Source organism: Neolamprologus multifasciatus, chromosome 4 (assembly GCF_963576455.1).
Source record: "Neolamprologus multifasciatus chromosome 4, fNeoMul1.2, whole genome shotgun sequence".
Classification (NCBI taxonomy): domain Eukaryota; kingdom Metazoa; phylum Chordata; class Actinopteri; order Cichliformes; family Cichlidae; genus Neolamprologus; species Neolamprologus multifasciatus.
Window position 1 is genome coordinate 11,379,642 of NC_140442.1, and position 24,165 is coordinate 11,403,806.

The following is a 24,165-nucleotide window of genomic DNA, read 5'->3' on the forward strand; positions in this document are numbered from 1 at the left end:
TGACTCTCTCAAAATGCCAAAATATGATTTATGATCAAAGATACTTTTAAAGTATTTTTTTTTTTTGCAGTCATTATGAAAAGGCTGAATTACAGATCATCTCGGATCTCACAACATTATTTCCTTATGGGCTTTCAGTGTCATTCATTTACGAATGATATAAAAACAATGTTATTCACTTTAGCCACTGTGGTAACTAATCCACTGTGACTTAATTACCATTACTTATGGAAGAATTATGACTAAGCCTTGGACAAAAAGTGTTGCATTTTTCTCTGCAGGCTGCTAACATCTGTCTGTAATACAAATTACACAGAAAAGCAATGCGGATTCGGTGCTCTTAGTTAAAACAATGAAAGATGTGGTTGGATGTTGGCGAGTTCACAAGAAAAACAAACAACTGACATCCCTATCTGATCAACTGACGTTTCCTCTACTTGTGGAGAGAAATGTAGGTTAATCTGTCAAAGGCTGTAAAACCCCTGATCTGTCAACGCATCCCAAGAGATATGTGAGCGTGCCACCCACTGTCTGCTGATGATAGGACTTCAATATATCAGACAGCATGTGCTCTTACATAAGACTGTTCACATAACCGCAATTACATACCAAATCATCACATAGTGGGTTCTTTTGCCTTTCTGTCCTACAAAAGGACAGAACTAGCACGTTTGACAGGTGTAAGACTGCCAGGTTGGTTAATCAGCTATCATTTTTGGAATTTAAAAAAGAGCTCTTTGCCCCTGTCTTATGGAAACAGCGAATGGATGCAGGATTGCTTCATTAAACATATATAACTCTACGCTACACAGCTCTTCACCAAATCGGAAATTTTTACTTTTGCATTTGGCTGGCAACTAAAGGAAAACTGCCAGTCTGGTGATAATTATAAACATTAGAGATGAGAGGGGGGGACTAAACTAATTAACATTTAAGGACCATGTCTGTTAAATGAGCTGCTCAAACAAATAGGCTAAATGAGCTGAACCAATGGCCACACTCATGCCTACCCTCCTGTGTATCCTTGTCTATAACGTGCCACCATGACTGTGCTTCTTCTCTAGACAGAAAAGTAATTAAGAGGAAAATTGGTACGGTGAAAAGAAAAGTTCAACACCAAATGAAATTCTTCCACACATATCTGGAAAGCTGCAGTCACCCACAGTCCACGAGGACGTTTAAAATCAGCAAATTATTTGGTCTAAAGAGTTACAGCATGGTTCCACAGCGGAAGAGTGAACAGCACTCGCAGGGATCCATCTGTGTACTTTCTTGGCAAGAATCAGATGCAGCTGGCACCATGCTGTTGTTTGTCTTTGCTTTCTTTTTTGACTGTCCTTTTACTAACCTGTAGGTGCATGACAATGTTTTCCTTTAATTTATGCAAAGAAATTAAGGGCCATAGTAAATGTTTCTTTTTTATGTAGCTACACAAAAAAGGGTTGTGAACCAATTTTTTTGATCTTTGAATATTGAGTGCTGATGTCCAAATTATGCAGAATCATGAGCTGTTATAAAAAAATGGCATTTTTTTGTGCTTAGAGTTGTGACTTTGTTTTTAGAATTGCTGTCAAGGTTGTTCATTGTATGTTCATTGAGTGATCTGTTACAGCAGCAACTTGAACTCTTCTTCTGGTGCAGCCTGTGAGCTTTTTTTTTAGCACTTCAATTAACACTCTTTTTTTTTTGCCCCAGAAGCCCACAAACACTTTCACTGCTTTCTTTGCACCCATTCTTCCCCTCTTCGAGTCTCCCTCCCGTGCATCGACCCCTAGCTTCTCTTTCCCTTCTTCTCTTTCTTCGCCTCTGTTCTCATGAAGTTTGCATTCCACACCTCCTCTGCAGACTGGACACAAAAGAGCAGAAAGCGCCACTCCTGACCTGCAGCAAACATTCCAGTCCTCTAGACCTTTTCAAACAGCTAGAGTCCATTATCCATTCAGGAGCATCAGCCAGAGCTGTCTTGTTTTTAATGTTACTGCACTGAGATACAACTAACAGAGGGTTAAAACGAGCAAAGTACGTCTGGTACTGTTTGATGTGAAGTCGTAAAATATTACTGAGAGAAAGAAATGTACATTTTAAGCATAAAATTTAAAAAATAAATGAGAGGAAAATGTTTAAATGCTTTGCTATTAATTTGTTATAACAAGTTTTAAATTTCACTGTACATTTAGAACAGTGTCTCTAATCACTAAATCTATGTTCAATTATGAAGGAGGAAAACTTTATACTATCAGCTGGAAAAACAGTGGAAGTTCAAGGAGCATCTGTTCATGTATCCTTAAAGTCTGTATACAGGAAATTGACTATTAAGTTATAAAAGTTAGGGTTAGAGTGAATAGGAGTGCCATTTTCATGACTTGGACTTTGGCAATGAGGTTAGAGATGATTTGGGTCTTTAGGGCACAGCTGTGCTCAGAGGTGTCTGACTGAGGTGAAAAGTTCTCAGCAAGTATAATGAAAACCATTCTGCTTGAAATGAGGATTTGATGCTGCAGGCATACAAGTATAGATGTGCAGAAGAGAAGGTGGAGAGGAGAACATTTGAGGTTAAATGAGGAGGAGGGTTTACAACAAGGCATTTAAAGCAGAGAAAGCCTATGGCATGGAAACGCACGCATGGGCTTGCATTATACCTTCCCCTTTGTCTCTCCTAATTCCTTCTTTGTCTTAGCACCTCAATCCTCTGACATTCCACACAAATAGCTCAGAGGCTGACGGACATCGCTGACTGTCCAGTGCACCTCCTTTTCTGCATCTACACCTGCAGGCATAAGAAAAAGCATGCGAGGAATATCCAGGCATTACTCCAGCAATTTACATTTACATTCATTTTTCTTGTACAGTTCTTCTTGTATCCAGTGGCAGATGATCATCTGGGCTCTCTCAGAGGAGCACAACTGACTCCATAAGAAAAATGACAAATAAAAAATATAGACAAATGATTTTAACAGATGCGGGACACTTTTCCCCCCTAACAACCACCTTTAACGACAGTTTAATTGGTGAGGAACCACGTTTGTTAACTTAAATGCACAGCAAAATTGGTCAAATGGCCAAATGGATTAGCAAAAAGTTTTTGACAAATGGTGATATTCTTGCATAATGGGCTAAAATTTGGGTTTTACTCCCAATACCCCTACCTATTATCAGACTGCGGTAACTTGATGAAAACCATCATATACGCATCATATAGTTAATGTTGAGATAGATGTTGTTTGTGTTGGATTTATATAAAGGAAAGCAATTTATATAAATTAAGGAAATTTGTGGCAGAAAAATTCAATCGTAGGCCCCGTTGACCTAAAACGAGCATAACTGATGGTAGAGTTTTTAGATGTGCAGCAGATGTATCTAGAAGGCAATGTTTTTTTGTAAAAAATAAAAGAAAAAAAAAAACATATTATGAATGTAGAACGGTAGTAGTCAATAGTGTATTAAATGTTGCCACAACTTCGTGTATCACTATGCAGGGATCCAATGCAAAATGTAACCTATTGATAGATATTTTCAAGCAAGAAATAGTGGAATATGTTATTTTGTATGTTTTATGACTTTATCATCTGTTTAATTAAAAAGAAATCCTAATTATGTTGCATATATTGGTGTTTATTTTTCTTTAGGTCTTATCACTTCTTAATAAGACCTATTTGTTTTATAATTCACTATTTGTAACTAATTTCACCTTGATTTAATTATGTATAAAAAGACAATAAGGGGTACCACCAGTAGTTATAATGCTATTTTTTAGTTCTTGTTATGTATTTACAATTTCGATCTCAACATATTTTGGTTGTAAGAAGATCTACACTTCACTGTTTTCTTTTAAATTTGGCTGGACACTGACCCAAAAATCCCCTTAATTTTCTTTTGCAGCTGTCTACCTGGCTCTTTTATTGAAGCCATCCCATCAAGTGCTATGTCATAGAATAGCTCAGCCTGTATTAGGCTATATGTGTGTGCTCAGTTCAGTGAACTAACTTAAAGCTTTAAAAAAAAAAGTATAAATGTTTTTGCACTTTGCATTTAGATCTGCGTGTTATATTTATGAGAGTGAATCAAGGAAAATGTTCATAAATAAATGTTCCTTTAAACTTATATGTATTTATTTTCCTGTAGTTTCTGCAGGTAGTTTTTATACACACACACACACACACACACACACACACACGCATATATATATATATATATATATATATATATATATATATATATATATATATATATATAGAGATATATATAGAGATATATATAGATATATATATATATATATATATATATATATATATATATATATATATATATATATATATATATATATATAGAGATATATATAGATATATTTATATATATATATATATATATATATATATATATATATATATATATATATATATATATATAGATATAGATATATATAAACAGACAAGGAACCATATATATGCTTCATTGAATTTGATTTGTAACATAAAAATAATGCATTTTGGAAAGTCCATGTATTTTAATGAGTAGCCTATGTGGTGACTTACTTTTGTGAAGACGACTAGTTTCTCCTAAGGTTTGAGTGATGTTTTATTCAATTTTATATATTATATATATGCTCAGGCCTCAATGGGCCATAAATAATATAAAACGTTATTAATTTGTTGCAAATAATTGCACAGTTTTTTTTTCTTATTTTGCAAAACCATGTATAAAATATATAGGCATTTTTTCATATATTACTACTTTTGGTTGCTTATGGTTTTACTGATCTGTTCTGCCACTTAAATATCAGTAAGCCAAATGATCGAGTATAACCAAGTATATAAGCTTAATTTACACTGAAACACCTGCTGTTGTAAAAGTCTGGTTTATCTGACAATGTAAATTCTGTTACTTTAATGATCTAATTTTAATTTCTGTTTTCACTGTGACAATCGGGTTTTAAATAAGCTGTCATTAGCTTTGTGAGACAGCAAGAAAAAAAACTGTGTCTCAATCAGTGTAGGCTGAAAGTCTGCTCTGTGTTGTCAGCAAAATATGGTCTTTATCACAAGCAGTGATGACAGTCCATGACAATCACTTTTGTACTGTGTGTTCTAATTTTGAATAAAACAGTCACAGAAAGCATTCAGAGCCCTTCCACTACCATTTTAAATGAATAAAATTGGCATTTACCCCAATGTACTCTTATGAACTCATGATAATAGTGCAGTTTTGTTTATAGAAAGGATTAGAAATTTATTAAAGAGGGAAAAAAAAGAAATCTCTCATATGTAGATGTTTTTATACTTTTTGCTGTGGCACTCTGGTCTGTAGTCAGGTGCATCCTATTTGCTTTAAATATCCTCATGATGTATATACAGCTTTACTGGAGCCCACCTGTTTCAAACTAAATAATTTAGAAAGAAATGACTAGATCAGGGTAAAGCAAATAAAACCAGGAATTCAGAAGCATTTCTTAAGTATTGTTTATAGCGCAGTAGCCTCAGTAATGGATTAGGTTTGAAGCTACTAGTTGTCTTGCTGTATTGAGTAAAAGAGCAACTGGGAGGTGACCAAGACCCAGACCAAGAACGCAACAATCACTCTCAAAGAGCTTCAGGACCTGGAAGAACATGTCAACACCTCAACAAGGTTAGCTGAATTTAACCAGTCTGGCCTTTACGGTTGAACAGTGCCTGAGCAGAAGGCCTCAAGGTATATTTCCAAAACAGCATTTAAAAGCATTTGACAGATGACACAGATGACATTTCTTTTGTCCAGTGAGTGAAATGTTGATCATAGCAGACCTCGAAACATTATATTTGCTTAAAACCAGGCACTGCACATCATTATCTAATATCATCTGTTGTTGAAGTGTGGTCGTGAAAACATCAAGCTGTGGTGTGCTTTGCAGCAGTGGGAACAGGGTGATTAGAGAGCTAAAAGAAAACATGGCACTTCACAGCTGCTTTAGAATCAGTCAGATTAACTTTGACAGAATTTGCCAAAAAAAAACGTGTAAAATTGTGTAAAACTGGGTAAATTGTTCTATTTAAGCAGTGCAAATCTTGTAGGGACTAAACCAAAAAAAATGCTACTGAGTGCCAATAGGTGCCAAAAGGCCTCAATTATCATGTTGAATTAAGGTTCTTATTTGATTTATTTAAATACAGTAGCAATCCCTAATGTCATGTTTTCATGTATTTAATAATTGTTGTTAATGGAAAAATGCTAATTCTATTTCTTAGCTGAACCAGCAATACAGGGGAAACAAGCAGCTACAGGCAGCTACAAGTTTACACCATCCAGGTCCACATAGTAGTTAAATAAATGCAAAGACTTTTGTAAAAGGGAAATGTAACCATAAGAATTGTAAGTGGAAGTATGTGAAATACTGATTACTTTCAATAGCTTATTCACTTATTAGTCACTTCAAAATAGGCTCCAGCCCCTGTGATCCTGATATGGATAAGCAGAAGAGAATGGATGGATGGATAATTACCTTAGACTACTCTTTAGAGCAAGGGCTAGAAGCATCCACCATATATGTCAGACCATATAAAGCAGCACAGAATGACACCACATGACCATTTCTCAGCATCTCTTCTATCACAGCTGACAAATCTTTCTTGACATTAACAAATGCAGCTGACATCAAATAATGGCACTTAACTAATCAACCAAACAAAACGACATTAACCTCTGAACAGAAGTATTACAAACACTAATTCACTAATGTTATGTGTGCACTCTTCCCCAATCATACACCATCTTCCTAAACAACCAGTCAAAACTTTGATCAAAAAGCATAAATGTTTACTCTTCTACCATTGTGTGAGAATCATTCCTTTTTCAGTGTAACAGTTTGCACGTGCTTGCATCACATTTAGCAACAGGCCCAAACATGACAGACGCTGAGTACTGCACTACAGTATTTCATCAGAAAAAAAAAGAAGCAAGTTTCATTTGAGGTCTTATCAGAGCACCTTTGACCCTCTCACAACATGAACCAAGAACAGAGTCCACTGGTCAACATAACAGCCATTTGGTAACAGCACTGCTAAAAAACAAACTCTGAATATTCTTCCCATGTTTTTAATAGCCTTATTACCTGAATGGACAACAATATCGCAGTTAACATTGTTTATGTTATTTTGTGGGGGCACGATGAGTTCAGAAAGCCTCAGTGCTATTTCAGTGCGCTGCGCCTACCTTACCACTAGGTGTCAGTGGAATGCAGAGCATTAAGTAAATACCTTTCAAACTAAATTTCAGCAAAGGTTGGAATGTTTTATAAATAACCTAAAGCTGGCGAGTATATGTGTGTGTATTTCTCCGTGTGTCTGTGTGTGCAGCTATATGTGGACCTGTTATTTTAAAAGCCCGTTTAAATAGTGTACTTTAGCTTATTTTTAGTTTATGCTAAGTAGATTCTAATTAAATTAACGCATTACAGTGTTGAATCATAGGATAGGCAACTTACTGAAAAAGCCCTAATCAAGGTTTTATCTGGAGCATTGTGACGATTAACTCCATGATTACTGTTACAGTTGCTGGGGTCACCAACTCAGAAATCAAATAAGCACTGCCCCCTCTACGCACGCGCGTGCACGTCCACACATTTTTAAGGAAATTAACTAGGCTACTTTTTCTAGGGCAGTCGGCACCTATCAAGTAACTGCAAGGGGTGTTTGCGGTATCACGTCTTTTTTTGAGGGGGGGTGTTTACTGATTTTTATGAAACATGTGACTGAATTAGGCGCTCACATGGCTGCTGTGGCTGCATGATCGGCTTTAGTTTTTTAAAGTTCGGTTATCGGCAGCTCCCTCGGCTGGGACCATCTGGAGCAGAAAACCCCTGAAAAACACTGCGCGTATACGGACAAATCATGGCGAACAGTGGGCAGAAAGTTGTGCTGATCACCGGCTGCTCCTCCGGCATCGGGTTACGAATTGCCGTCATCCTGGCCAAAGATGAAAAGAGTCGTTACCATGGTAAATGCGCTTTCTTCTACATTGTTTGTTTGATCGGTCCTGTTTGTAACAAGCCTGTAATATTGTGGTTCGCTTGAAATACAATTTCGTGCTTATTTTTCCCAGCAACACGCTGCAAGCTTCCTTTACGCATAAAGTTTGATCAAGTTTCATGCGCAACGCTCCGTCTAAACGCTCATACGTGATCTAGCGTGGGTTAAATTAAAATGCTAACCCCTGTAATATCGGATCCATATCCCTTTGTAAGGACTGGGATTCAGTCGCCCCTTTGACTCGACTATTATCATTTGAAAGCGCAGTTTCCAGGGTAGGGCTCTGCAAGGATGCCGCTTGCCAGGCAGGATTCATAAAAGAGGTCTTGTCAGTTCTCTTTCAAGTGACTTCTCCAGCACAAAGCCCCCTTTTATTGCAGTGAATTGTAGACCGCCTGCTCCGGTTTAGTGCCGTGTCTAATGTGCCCATAGTCCCCTCACTGGAGCGAGTGTTGAAAGGGGGACAAAGTTTGAGACCTGTACAAGCGAGGGTTCACTCTAAAGCAAGGGCCTTGTTTGAAGTCTTCATTGGTAGGCAGTGGAGTTAAGGTTTCACACTTTGACACTGTTGGTCCTCTCCTGCTTCCCAGCTATTATTAATGTCACTGGAGGAATTAGAACTAAATCAAAAAATCGTCCTGTGTCAATCTGTGGAGCCTCAGACAGAATTATGTTAGAGGGGTTTGTACCAAGAGCCTTGTGACCAGATTTTTGTTTTTAGCTATGACTCTAAACTGTATAATTTGCCATAAAGCTACAGTCAGCCCTTGCTTACTTTGACAGGTTATGGACAGTTAGAATTGTCATTATTAACATGGTACGAACAACTGGACAGGGTTCAGTAAACCTTGTTTTTTTTGTTTTTTGTTTTTTTTTCTCTGTCTCTTGTTAGGGGCCACTGGGATATGATGGGATTTATTACTGTGAAATAGATGAGGAAAACAAAACCTCCCTCCCTCCCAACACTGGTTTGGTTTGAACAGTGTGACCTGCTTTCAATAAGGCCACATCTTGGCGATTGCATTGATCTGCTCTATTCCTTAGGAAATCCAACTGAGATTAAATATTGCGTTGTGCACTAAGTAGGAATTAGTTGCAGTGACATGGATGAAATTCAGAGAAGGCCTTAAAATACCCCTGTGTTTGCAGTGTGGTTCATTCAAGAATAGTTAAGCTGCCCAGTTGTAATTCCTTCAGGAGCATTTAGAACAATAGACCTCTTGTTCATGTCTTATTCAAAACGCAAAGCTTTCTGTTGCTTCCTTGAAACCCTTCCTGGACATCCTGGTCTAAAGTAGACCCAATTACTCTTCACAAGATGTTGTTTATGCATAGAGCATATATGACAGACACACAGACAGACAGCTAGATAGATAGACATTGTTATACATCATGTTGCATCAGTAACACTGCACAGCAGTCCAAGCCTCCACAGCAAAGCGGTCCAAATCTGATTACTTATCCAACCTCATCTCTGTTCACATGAGAATAAGGTGAGGATTTGCTTTTGTCTGCCAATGACAACAGGTAGACTTAGGTAAATGTTTGAATAAGAGGTTGTTTATTCCTGCCTATTGCCATTGTGCAACACCAGTGCCTCTGTTTTCTCAGTTACATAACGCCAGTCTGCCAAGTGTAAGCAGAGCACACAAAAAGGAAGAAGCTGTGGAAGCCAAGTCAGCGGCGCTTATATTCATTGTTGTTGGTCATGGTAGATTCCTCCGCTTTATGTAGGTTAATGTTCCCCAGCGGGTAAAGTTCAGAGGAAATCAATTCTGTCCCCTGTAAACTAACAGGCGTGGTCTTTTCCAGGAACTCTGACCCACACGTCTGAGTGTCACTATCTGAGCATGTGTGGGTGCTTGTTTGTTTTTACACTGGTGTGTTTGTCCAAGAAGAAATGTTAATTTAGTAATGTCACTTGAGTCCTCTGTCACTTCTTCAGCATTAAAAATATAATGATTGCATTAATACTTTCATATTAAATGCAACAGTGATAGTCAGAAAAATGTGTAAATGCATTAAACTATTCCAATACTGATAATTTTAAGTGCTCCTCACATTCCTAAACATTTCTTTGCCGCTTCAAGTTGTGTTAGATGACACCTTTCCGCTATCATATTTATTTTTGCAAAGTCTGAAGCCACATTATCTCCATACAGTTCTCTGTGTCTCCCTATCAGTCATTGCCACGATGCGGGACCTGAAGAAGAAGGACAAGTTGGTGGAGGCAGCTGGAGACGCATATGGAAAGACCTTGACGTTGCTTCCATTAGATGTGTGTAGCGATGAGTCCGTCAGGCAGTGCGTTAATAACGTTAAGGACCGCCATATTGATATTCTGAGTGAGTGGGACACAAAGTGTATCTCTTTAAAAAGCAGGTCATGATGATCGATTCTCTGTCCTTGGATAAGTCTATGTTTGGTGTTTTATTATGTGTTTTACAAGAGTTCATACACAGAATTATTTTTTTAACATATGATGGAACACTATCGTTCTGCTTCATTTTATAGTTTTGCGTATTCAATAGAAAGTCTATGCTATTATTGGGGAGAGCTGCTTTTGATTTCAATAAATATAATATCATAGACATAGATTTTATTTAATCACACTGGGGAAATTCAACTGTTTACAGCAGCTCAAGAAACAGGAAGAAAAGGTGAATTAGAGATGTATGCAAAAACACTATAATATGTACAGATGGTTACAATATGTAAATAAAGTGCAGTGGGAATGATAATAATATACATGTATTTATAAAAAGTAAAGCCGTGTGCTATTGCTAAAGTTATAACAACAGTTCAGGACAAAGGCTTTGATTATTTGTGAAACAAACATTTTAAACAGTAGTTGCACTTGTTGACACTTAGAGTATGTGGAGGGAGGAGTCTGAGTCTTAAAATTCCAGTGGTCAGAAAGATTATGGACCAAAACTGAATGGGCTACCACATTAATATCCCGAGAGAGAGTTAGCTGAAGCTAAGCTTACAGCACTGTGCAGCTGCAATACTTTATTTTTCTGAATAGTAATCCTCACAACTAAAATCACAATGTGTGATCCAGAATTTACCAAGTAATTTTATAGTGCAGTAATGTCCATTTTACCAGATCTTCTGAATACATAACACTTTTCACTTATGGTCCTTAAACCTTTAGCCTGGATAAAGTATCTATTTATAAACCTGTCTCCATCTTAGTCTAAATCCAGCATTAAATCCCCTTTCGCCTAATTACTCAAGACCCAAAGGCTCTTCAGTCTGGTGTTACGTCAGACCTTTATGTTGTTGTCACATACTGACATCTGGTGGCAGTATCAAGTAAAACCAGCTTTGTCAAAGGAGCTTGTAAAGAAAAGCATCTGGACCTCTCATCCGAGAAGCTTCTTCAGTTCTAAGGTCAAATGGCAGAGAGTCCCAGATTGACCTTAGAACTGAAGAAGCTTCTCGGATGAGAGGTGAAACGTCTTCAAGCAGCTTAAAGAAGTCCAGACGCTTTTCTTTACAAGCTCCTTTGACTACGATGACCTGGATGACTGAGAACCTTCACAGACATAAAACCAGCTTTAACTAACAAATGGTCTAATGAAGTAATAAAATCAAATATCGCTCTATTTCTGTTTGTTTTTGTTTTTTGATCATTGCATTTATGGACAATGCATTATCTGTGTGTCTGTTTCCTGCCAGTCAACAATGCAGGTGTGGGCTTGCTTGGACCTGTGGAAAGCATCAGCATTGAGGAGATGAAAAAAGTATTTGAGACCAACTTCTTTGGAGTGGTTCGTATGATCAAAGAAGTGATGCCAGACATGAAGAAGAGGCGTTCAGGGCACATTATCGTCATGAGCAGCGTCATGGGTCTTCAGGGTATGAGTGTAATTAGTTATGCATAAGAAAATTTGTAGTGCTATTCTAACTTAACGTCAAAAACATTTTGAGAACGACAAATTACAATAAACCGTGTAATAGACCGTTTATTGTAATCTATTAAGCTACATGTAGGTTCTAAATCTGGCAACTTTGGTTGGTATAAGGCTTACTGGATTCCTGCATATCAAAAGAGAACATATTGAATATACATTTTGAAGATTAAAGAGTCAACACTCTCCATAATCACTCATAATGACTTGCAAAACACTGTGCGTGTTCCAAAATTTTAGCTTGTATGAGCTGACATTGTTTTATCCAAAAGGAAAGTTAACAGCATTTTTATCTTTATGGTTTGAGGTTATATCTGTAGATTTAGTAGATGAAACTGTTAGGTAATTTAAATGATTTTTTAAAATTCATTATTATATTAATATTTTTATTCGTTGGTCTCTGTTTCACATTTCCAGTAGAGCTCTGACAACTTACAGTAATTTGAGTCAAACTGCAAGTTCTTGCAAAGAATTTTTAGTGTTTGTTTTAACTTGTTTGAAGTAGCATAATGGTCGCCTCCAGCAAAGCAGGTTGGACGCTTTCTGATAAACTGCTGAATTAGCTTGCATAATGTCTGCCACTTGTGTTGTCCTGCCTGCTACTTTTTTTTAAACCCCAGTCCTTTATCTGTAAATCTAGTGAGTGATTTCTATTCTTGATTGAGTACTTTGAAATCTCATTTTACGGTGCATTGAGCTTCTTCATCTCCTCTTGTTGTTCTTTAATCAGGCGTGGTATTCAACGATGTTTACACTGCTTCTAAGTTTGCAATGGAGGGCTTCTGTGAGAGTTTGGCTGTGCAACTGATGAAGTTCAATATCAGGTAGATTACCCTCTTTCCTCTATTCTTCCTTCACATGTGTCTTTATTTTCTACTGAAAATACCATCCCCACTGATCACACTGTATCTAACTTACCCCAGGTTGTCCATGATTGAGCCTGGCCCAGTGCACACTGAATTTGAAACGAAAATGATGGAGGATGTGGCTAAGATGGAGTATCCTGGTGCGGATGCTGACACAGTTCGTTATTTTAAAGACGTTTACCTGCCATCATCAATAGATATATTTGAGGCCATGGGCCAAACACCAGATGACATAGCTAAGGTAAAAGAATTGGTTTCTAACCCCTACACCGAACCCAGTTCAGGAATTTATGTTGATGTTCTGCGTGCAGCCGTTAAAATGTTCTGTTGCCTCTTGTCTTTTCCAGTGCACTAAAAAGGTTATTGAGTCAAACAACCCTCGCTTCAGGAATCTGACCAACAGCCTCTACACACCCATTGTGGCCCTGAAATATGCCGATGAGACTGGAGGCCTGTCTGTAAACACATTCTACAATCTACTCTTCAATTTCGGCCCTCTCATGCACATCACCATGAGCATCCTCAAGTGCTTGACGTGCAGCTGCCTGCGTAGACGCACCATCTCACCTAACTGAAGATGGAGTGTGTAATTCTGTCACTTAACTTTAACCTCACAGTTTGTTGAACGGAGGTTTCCTGCACAGCAGGTAGACTAGAGCAAGTAACCTGGAGAGAGGAGCCACCTTTTAGTTTAAAGACAGAGCCACAATAAGCTTCTCAAGACAACATGCACAGCTGCACAAGTTTGTCACAGAGATGTTATATATAGGGTGACCTCATGTACTGACACAGAAACATGCATACACCACAACACACACATACAAACAACACACACATTGGATTATTGTATGTATAATATGACGAGGAACTCATGCCAGAGTCTGGGTGGTATGGCAAGAACTGAACAGCTGCTTTGTAAGTTGTTGGATATATATGTTGTTAAATGAAAACGTAAAGATGGAACTTAAGATGGAAACACATGGACAGATGTCAAAGCACAAGAAATAAATTAAGATGATGAGAGAAACCATAAAATAATAATAAATATCACAATCACAATACCATAAGTTGCAACCTAGGTATTGTTTCATTACTCATCAGAGTAATGACATATAAGACAGAGTCAGAATATATGATAAATATATATATAAATATTTCATCTTTCTTCAGTGCCCTTAATTTTATGTTCACCTTAATATAATGTTCTCATGGTCATAACTGCTGTTGAATCATATTTCTAATCTTTGATAAACCGAATGTTTGCTTGTTTTGGGGTTTTCTTTTTTTTTTTAAGTTTTACGAAGGGCTGGATCAGATACTTTTACCAAGCAAATTAATGGAAAAAATAAAGTGAATTCTGATTTACTCTGAATGGTTTTTTTTAAGAACACAAATAACAAAAAACGTGACCACTTAGACTTTGAAAGCTCTCTGTCTGACAGACTCGGTCGATACCACAGGGGGGCGGCATTTCACTGTTTTACCCTGATTCCCAACCTGTGGATTATACGGGACATGCACTGATTTTTACAGTGTCATTCACACAAAAGCACCGTTTTCAACAAAATATTCCATTTGCCTGAAGTAGTTCTGGGGTCCTGACATTGTGCTTTCTGGCTCACCAGTATGGTTTACTGAGCCATCTGGTGCAGTGAAATTTACTTCACCTGTGTTTTCCTACTGCTGAGAAGCAGCTGAAGTTGTCCAGGAACTGGTATCTACTTGAGACAGACAAGTAGGACAATATTTAATTAAATTAGTTTGAGAAACTGGACATTACACTTATTTTTCACTAGCTATATTTGTAACAATTGATCTATTAGTAATAAATGTATCAAGGTCAAACCCTATGGATATTTTGAAAATACTGGTTGAAAAAAATATAATAAGAGAATGTGTTCAAAAATCATTTTTTAATTTCATACACAGGTCAAAACAAAAACTCCTGCATAAGGCCAATTTTTGAGCACACACTTAAATTTTTGTCAGTGAGACAAATTGTCTGTGCTTATGCACAAAAATTAGCATGTGTTTGCATGCATGTGAATGTGTTTGTGAATGTGTTATAAGACCATGTCTATGGGCCAAGATAGTGATCTGTTGATGGATATAAAGAGGTCATGGCCTGCTCCCCATCAAAACCCCTCCCTTGAACCCCCAACCCTCTCACACACACACACCCGGCTTTGTGCCGTGTGAGAGAATGTGACCTGGTTCCCATCCCTGAGGAGGGGTGAAAACTATTGACAACCTCAGACACATTTTGCGCAGCCCCGAGCCTCCCTCTCCAGCTGGCCCTCTTAGCCTATCAGGCCTGGACCCCCTGGTCCTGGTCCACAGTGGGTGAGGCCTGCAGTATGGCCAAAGCAGTCTAGCCATTCTTCCTACGCACTCTGCCCTGTCACATTTTGCTATGACCTTCCATGCACAAAGCTGTTTACGCACACCTAGTCTGAATGCACGGACAGTGCAACTGGTTGCAGACCTGTAGTTTCTGCACAGTGTACAATGAGTGCAGTGCCTCGGCTCTGTGTATGTGTCTTCATCAGAGGCGACAGCTCAGCACAATGGAACAAAGACACTGTCAATCACAATCAAATGGGTGTGTGTACAGGGGTTGGAGGGGAAGGGGAATAGGGAATCTGAGGAGGTTGGGGGAGGAGTCTGTATGTTCTGAATGTTCAGGGGGATGCCAAGACCCAATGTGGGACACCGAAGGCTAATGGCAGGGGGTGGGGTGTGTCGCACTTGGGAAAATGAGAATTAGGGTGCCTAGACCTGAATGGAAGACCTATTTACTAACTGAATGAACACAAGAGTTAAAGCAAAGTCTCATTAAACAAGAGGTCTTATTAAACCATTGTTTTGTACCTTTGTTTCACAATTGAGAATGTCATTGCAATATAATGAGGGTAATGCGATGTGGTTAGGTCTTCCCTTAATTGTAACCCTGTCACAATTTCTGAGCCTGTAAACATACTCTGGCTCTGCCCTTATGCAGCCTTGATGTGTACTTAGTAATCAACCACTTGCATTTTCGGACAGAAAATATATGAGTACAAACAGCTGAATGAAAGAAGGAGAACCTCAGTAGTTATCTTTGGCATGTTAGTGGGATACATTCTTTTCAATCTGTCTGCATGGGCATTTTACCACATCCAGCTTTCACTGTCATCTTCACCACCAAATAACCACACCTAAGCCTGAAACCGACAGTAATAAGAAAACAGAGAGTCAAAGATCAAAAAGAAAAAGATAGATGCAAAGGGCAGAAATTTGTGAGAACCAAGCTGTGAAAATGAGGGCAGACAGGAAGAGAAGGGAAGTGCAAAAGGGCAAAGAGAAAGGGAAAGAGATAGAGGCGTGGGATGCTACTCAAAGTGATGCTGACGTCTAGACAGGGTGCTTCAGTTTGATCCCAGGTCAGCTAGGATTATCCAACTTCTATTTTTACTCCAATTTCTATTTAAAAACATTTTGACTATCTGTGAATAATATTACAGAAAAAATAATATAAACGGCTGCATTAATTTCAACAGGAACAGAAAGGTATAATTGAGAGATTAACTGTGCATGCCATAACTATACTTTGTACTCTTCTGCATCTTTCTGTGCTCTGTTGTCTTCTCCTTGCTACACTAGTACACATCCTTACTCGTCTTCCTTTTTCACAGGAGGTTGCTGTCCTCATAAAAGTTTATCTGAGCAAGCGCCTCCTCCTCACAAATTGTTGCAATTTATTTCATTTTGAACAATACGGCCTGTGTGTACAGGAAACAATTGAACATCATCATATCAACCGAGAATTTGCAATTTGTTCAAAGGAGTCCGAAACTGCTTTACTGGTACGCAGTAGACATTAGACAAAATTTAAGTAAAAGCAACAGTTCTTAAAGGTTTAATTCTTATGGGAGAAATGGGTTTAAGTGGCCGAGAAAACCTGGAACGAGGCTGCATGTGAATGGAGATGTAGCCACATGGGGCACATTACTATCCTTAAAGTTGAAGTGAGGTCTGAGGGGAACTATCTGTCTTCATATAATAAAAACAGGAGAAGCCCTTGTTGCCCTGTGGCGGACTTTTGGTAGCTGGGTTCATTAGGGCAGCATAATCCACAGAGAGAAACAAAAAACACAACCGCTTCTCCATCTCCCTTGTTTTCTGTCACTTCTTGATTTCTGGCATTCCCTTTCTCTTTCCTCTGCGTTATATCTGAGCCACACTGTCTGGCTCCCCTTTCTGCTGTCCTTCTCCATAGCTCCACTGTGCAATGACCTCTTACAGACTCAACACGGGTCACTTGGAGAGGGCGTCATTATCTCACATTCTGAGTAGAGCTTGTTTTCAAGGTCATTCAGGATTATTTAGAATTTAAAAAAAATCTTGGCCCTCGCCATACACATTGTTTTACAGACACAGAACTCCTATTGTCACAGTCATTACAACATTAGTGTTGTCCACTTTCGCCACAACTCTTCCAGAACATAAACACTCTGTCAGGAATTTCCAGACCACGACTCAGTTTGCCTACTACCAAGTCGTATTGTTCTGCTTTGTTCATATTCTCAAAATTACCAGTTTGACAGACTGCTGTCCTGTGATTAGAGGGTTCAATCTGTGTACAGGCATTATACATCTTAAATAAGGGGATGGTGGTTGATTGTGCGGGGCTTAAAGATGATGTAATCTGAGCTGGGGTAACACGATCAGCTTTTTTTTTTTTTTTTTTTTTTTTGGACAGTGAGGTCAGCCTGGTGTAATATTCCATAAGATAAGCCTGACAGCAAAGCCACTGGCGTCATTGCACAAATCTTACTCAAAACCAGAAACTCCTGTTTGAGAGGGCAAGACAAGGCAAGAAGCATGAGTCCAAAAAGAAATGAACAAAAGCACAATCACCAGTATGAACAGTTAGATTAACAAATCTCTCTTTTCACACTTTTTAGACAACTCCTGTTTCTTTCTCTAAATTATAATCTGTCACTGCATCTTCCGGTTTCTCTTGCTCTGTGTTTTAATTTAGTGTCTGGGAATTACATGCTGTGAAGCATTTATATTTTTAATTTACAGAAAAATAACAACAGGCTTTGCTTTCTGGTTCAACCAACACAGAGGAGGGAATATTTCCAACCATCGGATGCTTTTAATTTGTTTCTCGAGGATGGTTGTGTTTTCCCTTATGCCTCTGGCAGCCAGAGTTTAGTGGATGTTCATGTGCATGCATGGATGAGCCAGATGGAAAGAGAACTAAACAGATAGCCCTTAGTCCTTACTCTCTGTGTGATACATAGTTACCTCATCAGAGAATCTATTGGTGTTGAAGTTTTCCCTTGCCTGGCAACCCTGGCTGTATCCCAGCCTCTCTGATCAGCCCTGCCATGGGTATGATCTATTTACTGTCGCCAAAGATGAGAAACCTAAAAGGGTTCGGGCACACCCATGCCAGGAAGCCTGTCTTAACCCAAAGAGGCCAGATCATTGTTTATTCAGCTTGAGTGCATCAGATTTTGGCAGCAACGGTGAGAGTGAATAGACATTCAAAATCCAAGTTCATAAGAACCTAATTATAACATAGTTTGAAAAAGTCCCTCACTTAAGCATATGGAACATGCTCACAGAATGCAGAACCAATAGGCATGTGATCATCTCCTTCATTTAAGATGAGATGAACAGTCTTCTTTGTGTGGCATTGATGGCTCCAGCAAGACTGATTCTCCTCACCCCCCCACACACACCCCCGATTTGATTTATTTATTTATTTTATCAAAACAAAAGAATGCCTCCTCCGATTGACCGTGAAAAGATGTTCATAGCTTTGTGCCGAGTGAAGAGATGTCTTTGTTGTTATCTCCACTGGTTTAGCCACCTCCATTTGGCTCAGTCTAATCAGAATACAAACACGCCTCTGTCATTTGGCCGGACTCCCTCTCAACCTCCATTTCTGTCTCTCTCTCAGTGTGTCTGTTATTAACAGATACTTTCAATGACTTTCTTCTGCTTCCCCTGCTTCCTCATTTTTGGATTTTAAATTATTTCTCCTCCTAACTCTAAGCAAAGAAAATCACACCACAGCTCTCTTCTTCTCTCTGATTTGCTTTCTTGCTTTCATCTTCTTTCTATCTAATCTACTAGATGATGTGTATCTCCCTGAGGCTCTAACAGAGAGACCTCACACACATTAACTTCGCTTGTATGTGAAAAGCCTGGTTGCGGTTGCTGGGGGGGGAAGTGTTGCACTGTAAAGGGCACCCCTGAGGGAGGAGTACTCTTGTTCAAGCTTATAGTGCAGGTAAAGGTAGCTACATGAGCAAGAATCAAAACAAAATGCCTTCAACAGAACCTGCTCAGAAATGCTCTGGACAAGGAAAATTTAAACAAAATTTAAGGCAGTATCACTGAAACCCAAAATGTATACACAACATAAATTTGTATGTATAAAGCTAGCACTTTTTAGATTTTCAAATGTTACTTTCAGAAATAAATAGTTCACAGTTTTCAGTATTAAATATTTAAAATCTTATTGGGAAGGCCCTCGTATTTCAAAGCAAGGACAATACGTGCGACTGTAACTGCTCACCCTGTAAACTTCAAGCCTTCAGGCAGATGGAGGTGGTCATAATGTTGATAGTGTAGATGTGTTGTGAAAAAAATCTTTTGATAATGAAAATAAAACACATGTTAATTTTAAATATCGCAGGTAAAAAAAATGCATCTCAGCTTTGTGCCAGACTAAACTTAAAATATTTCTTTCACAGTTGGATATGGGTATTTTCATAATTGTTTCTGTATAATGCTAGAAGCAGATTATGTAGGCATTTGCCAAATACTTACTGGGCTGTAGTGAGTAAAGGAGCAACAATGGAGTTCACTGGGGATGGCAAAACCGCAAAAGGGGTGCAGTTCTCTGCAGGTATCTGGACTGCCAACAGACTGGGAATGCACTCTCCCTGCTGAACTATAAATTCCACTTAAGTATGATATTTATCATGGATTAAATTAGGTGAGGGTAGGGAACAAAGAGGTTAGCTTAACTGGATGTAATAACTTATTTATTACAGAACAGACACTGCTGTGAAGCTCAGCTTAGTTCAATGTTCGTTATCTAACTTTGCAAACTTAATAGTGCAGTGACATCAGTTGCATGAATAAATTAGATAGATGGACAGTACTGTGGTGGAGATGTTAGTATGGTGGCCTTAAGAAAGTTCTGGGTTAGAATCAGTATGTCTTCTTAATTAATGATTCTAAATTGCTCATGAGTGTGGGTGTAAAATTTTATACTGGAAAAGGATCCCCTGAACTGGATAAGCTGTTAAAAATGGATGTATAGCTAGACAGCTGCTTGTGAGAGCCAAGGGTAAAGAGATCTCCATGCTGGTAAATACTTGAAATTCACTAAATTGCATGGGAGATACTACTGTGGCATTGGCTGAATGTAAGCTATGTTAAATTTCTAAACCTTTCTGTATGCTACAGTAGTGCTATTCAAAGACTAATCACTCATCCTGCACATAATAGCAGCATATAACATGTCCTTATAAATAAAGTTTATAAATAAATTACTAAATTTGAATAACTTTCCCTATATCCTTTACATTTGTTTATATTTTGTATACTGTATATATTTAGGGCCTGAGTTAAAACTAACTTGACAAAGCTGTGTGTGGTATTTCTGTTTCTTCTGAATAATCCAAGTAAATACAAAATATAGTTGTTTAAATTATGATTTGTTAGGGGAAAAAGAAAACAGATCACTCATAAGTCTGTGAAGGTTCTCAGTCATCCAGGTCATCGTAGTCAAAGGAGCTTGCAAAGAAAAGCGTCTGGCTTCTTTAAGTTGATTGAAGATGTTTCACCTCTCATCCGAGAAGCTTCTTCAGTTCTAAGGTCAAATGGCGGGGAGTCCCAGATTTAAACCCTGTGGGAGTATCCCCCCAAAGAGGGACAAAAGGACCCCCTGATGATCCTCTAATCACCTGAGCCAAGGTGTGAAAATGGGTGTGGGTCCCAATCAGCCAGAGTTTCGAGTGAGCTCATTGTGAAACCTGGCCCCACCTTATCATGTGATTTCCTGAGGTCAGATGGCCCAGGATGTGAGTGGGCATTAAGGCGTCTGGGGAGGGAACTCAAAACTGGATTATAGATGGCAGACAGTTGGTGTCGCAAACCACCGTCTCTGTTCAAAGATGGTCGCTCACAGTGGACATAGATGGCTTCTTTCACTCCTCTTTCAAACCATCTGTCCTCTCTGTCCAAAATGTGAACATTGGCATCCTCGAAAGAGTGTCTTTTATCCTTAAGATGCAGATGGACTGTTAAGATCACTCATAACTTTTTTTAAAAGCAATACACTATGTTATAGTATTTTATTGCACTAATAGTTACTTTACATTACAATGGGGTGGCTGTAGCTCAGGAGGTAGAGCAGGTCACCTACTGATCGGAAGGTTGGTGGTTCAATCCTTGGCTCCTCCAGTCTGCACGTCAAGTATCCTTGGGCAAGATACTAACCCCAAGTTGCTCTCCGATGCGTCCATCGGAGTATGAATGTGTGTGAATGTAGTTAGATAGCACTAAGTATAGATAAAGTGCTTGTGAGAATGGGTGTGATTGGGTGAATGTGGCATGTTGTATAGAGCGCTTTGAGTGCTCCGAGAGAGTAGAAAAGCGCTATATAAGAATCAGTCCATTTACCATTTTACCATTACTTTCTCATTACTTCATAAAATGACCTGAAACACACTGTCTCATAATTACCAGTTAATAATATACGCCTGAGGCTACAGTTCCACACCCCAACGCTAACCCCTGTGTTAATGAGGACACACATAGGATCTTTCTTTTAGTATTTACATACGAGCACAAACCGATTCCACTCTAGAAACATGCACAGCTAGAAATGGAGGCTGCAGACTGACTGTTCATCATTGCTTTTGTTACCTGTTGAAGTTCAGGGTCTGGCTGCTGTGCTGAGGTTGGCAATGGACTCAGATTTATCATCATTGTGGGTTCTTGGCTAGCTTTGAATTAGCATGCTGTCTGTACAGATGCTTGCAAAGAGCTGAAGCTGAAAACAAGTGAATGTAGCACAAGAGCACAGAAGCAGGTTGTAACTGTAATGTTATTACTGAATTTAGTGCAGTAATTAGTTACATTAGTTACATTACAGCAATACTGACAAATGTGTGATTATGGCAGACCCAACACTCCTCAAATGGCAATGTGAGAAAAAAAGTAAAAACAGCTAGAACTTGGAACAGTGAGGAACCTTATCAGGAGTCACTGGCCTACCAAACAGCTTGAAGAGCCCCACAATATTCTGGGGACTGGTGACACAAAAGTTGAACTTTTTAAAAGGCTTGCACGATTACATCTGATGTGAAACTAATACAGCATTTCATAAAAACAACTCATACCAACAGTCAAACATAGCAGTATTAGTGTGATCTGGTCACAGGATGTTTTGCTGCTTCAGGACCTGGATGACTTGCTTTAACTGATGGAACTATGAATTCTGCTCTCTACCAGAAAATCGTGAAGAATGACCAGCCATCAGTTTGTGCAGTGAATCTGAAGCAGGCTTGGGGCAATGATCAGAGACACATAAAAACAAAACAATGAAAGTTTTGATTGACCTAGTCTGAGATTATCTGGCATGACCTTAAACTGGCTGTTTATGCTCGAAACCCCACCAATGTGGCTGAATTAAAACAATTCTGCAAAGAAGAGTGAGCTAGAATTCCTCCACAGAGATGTGAAAGACTCATTGGCAGTTACTGCAAATGCTTGACTGCAGTTCTTCCTGCCGAGGGTACCACAATAGGTTATTAGGCATAGAGGAAATCATATTTCAAATCTGCATTTTGCATTTACTTGGTTTATCTTTCTCTAATATTTGTTTGATCATCTGAAACATGTGAGTGTGACAAATATGACAAATGTTTGTTAAAAAAAATCTGGAAGGGCACAAATACTTTTCACTGTGGATCTCTATTGTTAGTGTTCATTTGTGCTTAGGTCCTGTACAGGAATTTGGTCACGAAAATCCCAAAAGACCCAAATGTCTTCAACCAGATTATAATTAAATGTTTCTATATCAAATTAGAAGGACCAGACCTTTCTCCAAGATCAGGGACCTCTCCATATTTTCCCTGACCTATGGAGAATGGCCTAACTGTGGTATTTGCCAAAGGTCAAGTCTGCCATGAGTACTGGGCAGGACCCCACTCAAGTGATCGCCCACTCCCTTGGCATTTTTTCAAAAACGAACAGAGTAATGTGTTTGGTTCATGGTGGGAAAAGCATCCCTTGGAATGTGACTTTGAGTGGACAGTGTGGGACCAGAAAGAGGGTCTTCCCTTTCTCAGGAAAAAGCCCTCTTCTCCTGAGGCTGGGGGGAGGTCAGAGGTTGGATGTACCCAGTGCCCACTCGCTGCAGCACACAAAACCCACAGCTGATGGTGAAACTCCATCCAGGAGCCCTCGGGGCAGGAGTGGAAACAGCTCATTGCACAGCTAGCTACTCAATTCTACTTACGCTGATCATACAAATAGACAAATGCATCTGTGTTTGCGACTGTCTGGCTGTTGTGGGTTTTGCTCACGTAACCTAACTGTCAGTGTGACCACAAGTGTGACGAATGAGCAATGTTCATCAGTCATGTAGAAATACTAGGTGTTGAAACTTGCAGCCAAATCTTGGAAACGGGGGAGGACGACATGGTACAAACAGGGACATTCCTGTATCTTTTCATTGTCTTGGTTCTTGAGGTTAGGGGTTTTCATTTTCTTGCTCATAGCCAACTAGTGGACTACCTCACAAAGCCACTTTCCATTAAATCCAAACCTAGTAAAAGGAATGCTTACTATTACACAATCAGAGTTGTTAACCAAATCTTTTGGACAGAACATGTTTCCCAGGTTCCTGATATTTTTTATGGCTTGTTCGTATTCAAAAATCTGTCATCTCAATCTCTAGAGGTATTCTCAATGAAACACGAGTGAATATTCCCTCCAATATGATCCCCACCTCCCCCTTTCTTGCTCCTCTTACAACACAAGCCCTCACAGGAAAATAATAAACAGATGAGTAGGATGGGAACAGCTCCCAGTAAGAGCAGCCAGGCACTTAGGCAAGCGAGCTTCAGTGTTTTGGTTCCCAGGGTGGAAGGAAAAGGGCATGCCTCAGCTTGACAGTCCCAGTGACTGAGCAGAACCAGAAAAACTTGACAGAAATTACCGTTATCTGTCAGTTTCATCCACAGTTTCCAGTTCTACACACCCACTTGCACAAGTCTGTACACACAATCCAAGGAACCGAGAGTAAAGCAATAATTTCAACATAAAAACCCTCCGTGAGGGTAAGTTGTTCTGTCTATGCATGGT

General features: G+C 39.0%; 1 protein-coding gene across 3 annotated transcripts; it reads left to right on the forward strand.

The window, feature by feature from the left end:
• The first annotated feature begins 7,539 nt into the window (after positions 1–7,539).
• Positions 7,540–14,145, forward strand: rdh8a (retinol dehydrogenase 8a). 3 transcript variants are annotated; one of them, XM_085157738.1, is made up of 7 exons: positions 7,540–7,965; positions 8,890–8,965; positions 10,181–10,342; positions 11,682–11,861; positions 12,645–12,738; positions 12,838–13,021; positions 13,128–14,145. In XM_085157738.1, the coding sequence occupies exons 1-7, from the start codon at positions 7,945–7,947 to the stop codon at positions 13,353–13,355; spliced, it is 945 nt and encodes a 314-aa protein (XP_085013864.1). In that variant the 5' UTR covers positions 7,540–7,944; the 3' UTR covers positions 13,356–14,145. The 3 variants fall into 3 exon arrangements, with proteins under 3 accessions (XP_085013864.1, XP_085013863.1, XP_085013865.1); XM_085157737.1 differs by lacking the exon at positions 8,890–8,965 and having other exon boundaries at positions 7,544–7,965; XM_085157739.1 differs by lacking the exons at positions 7,540–7,965; positions 8,890–8,965 and adding an exon at positions 8,976–9,490.
• The last annotated feature ends 10,020 nt before the right edge of the window (positions 14,146–24,165 follow it).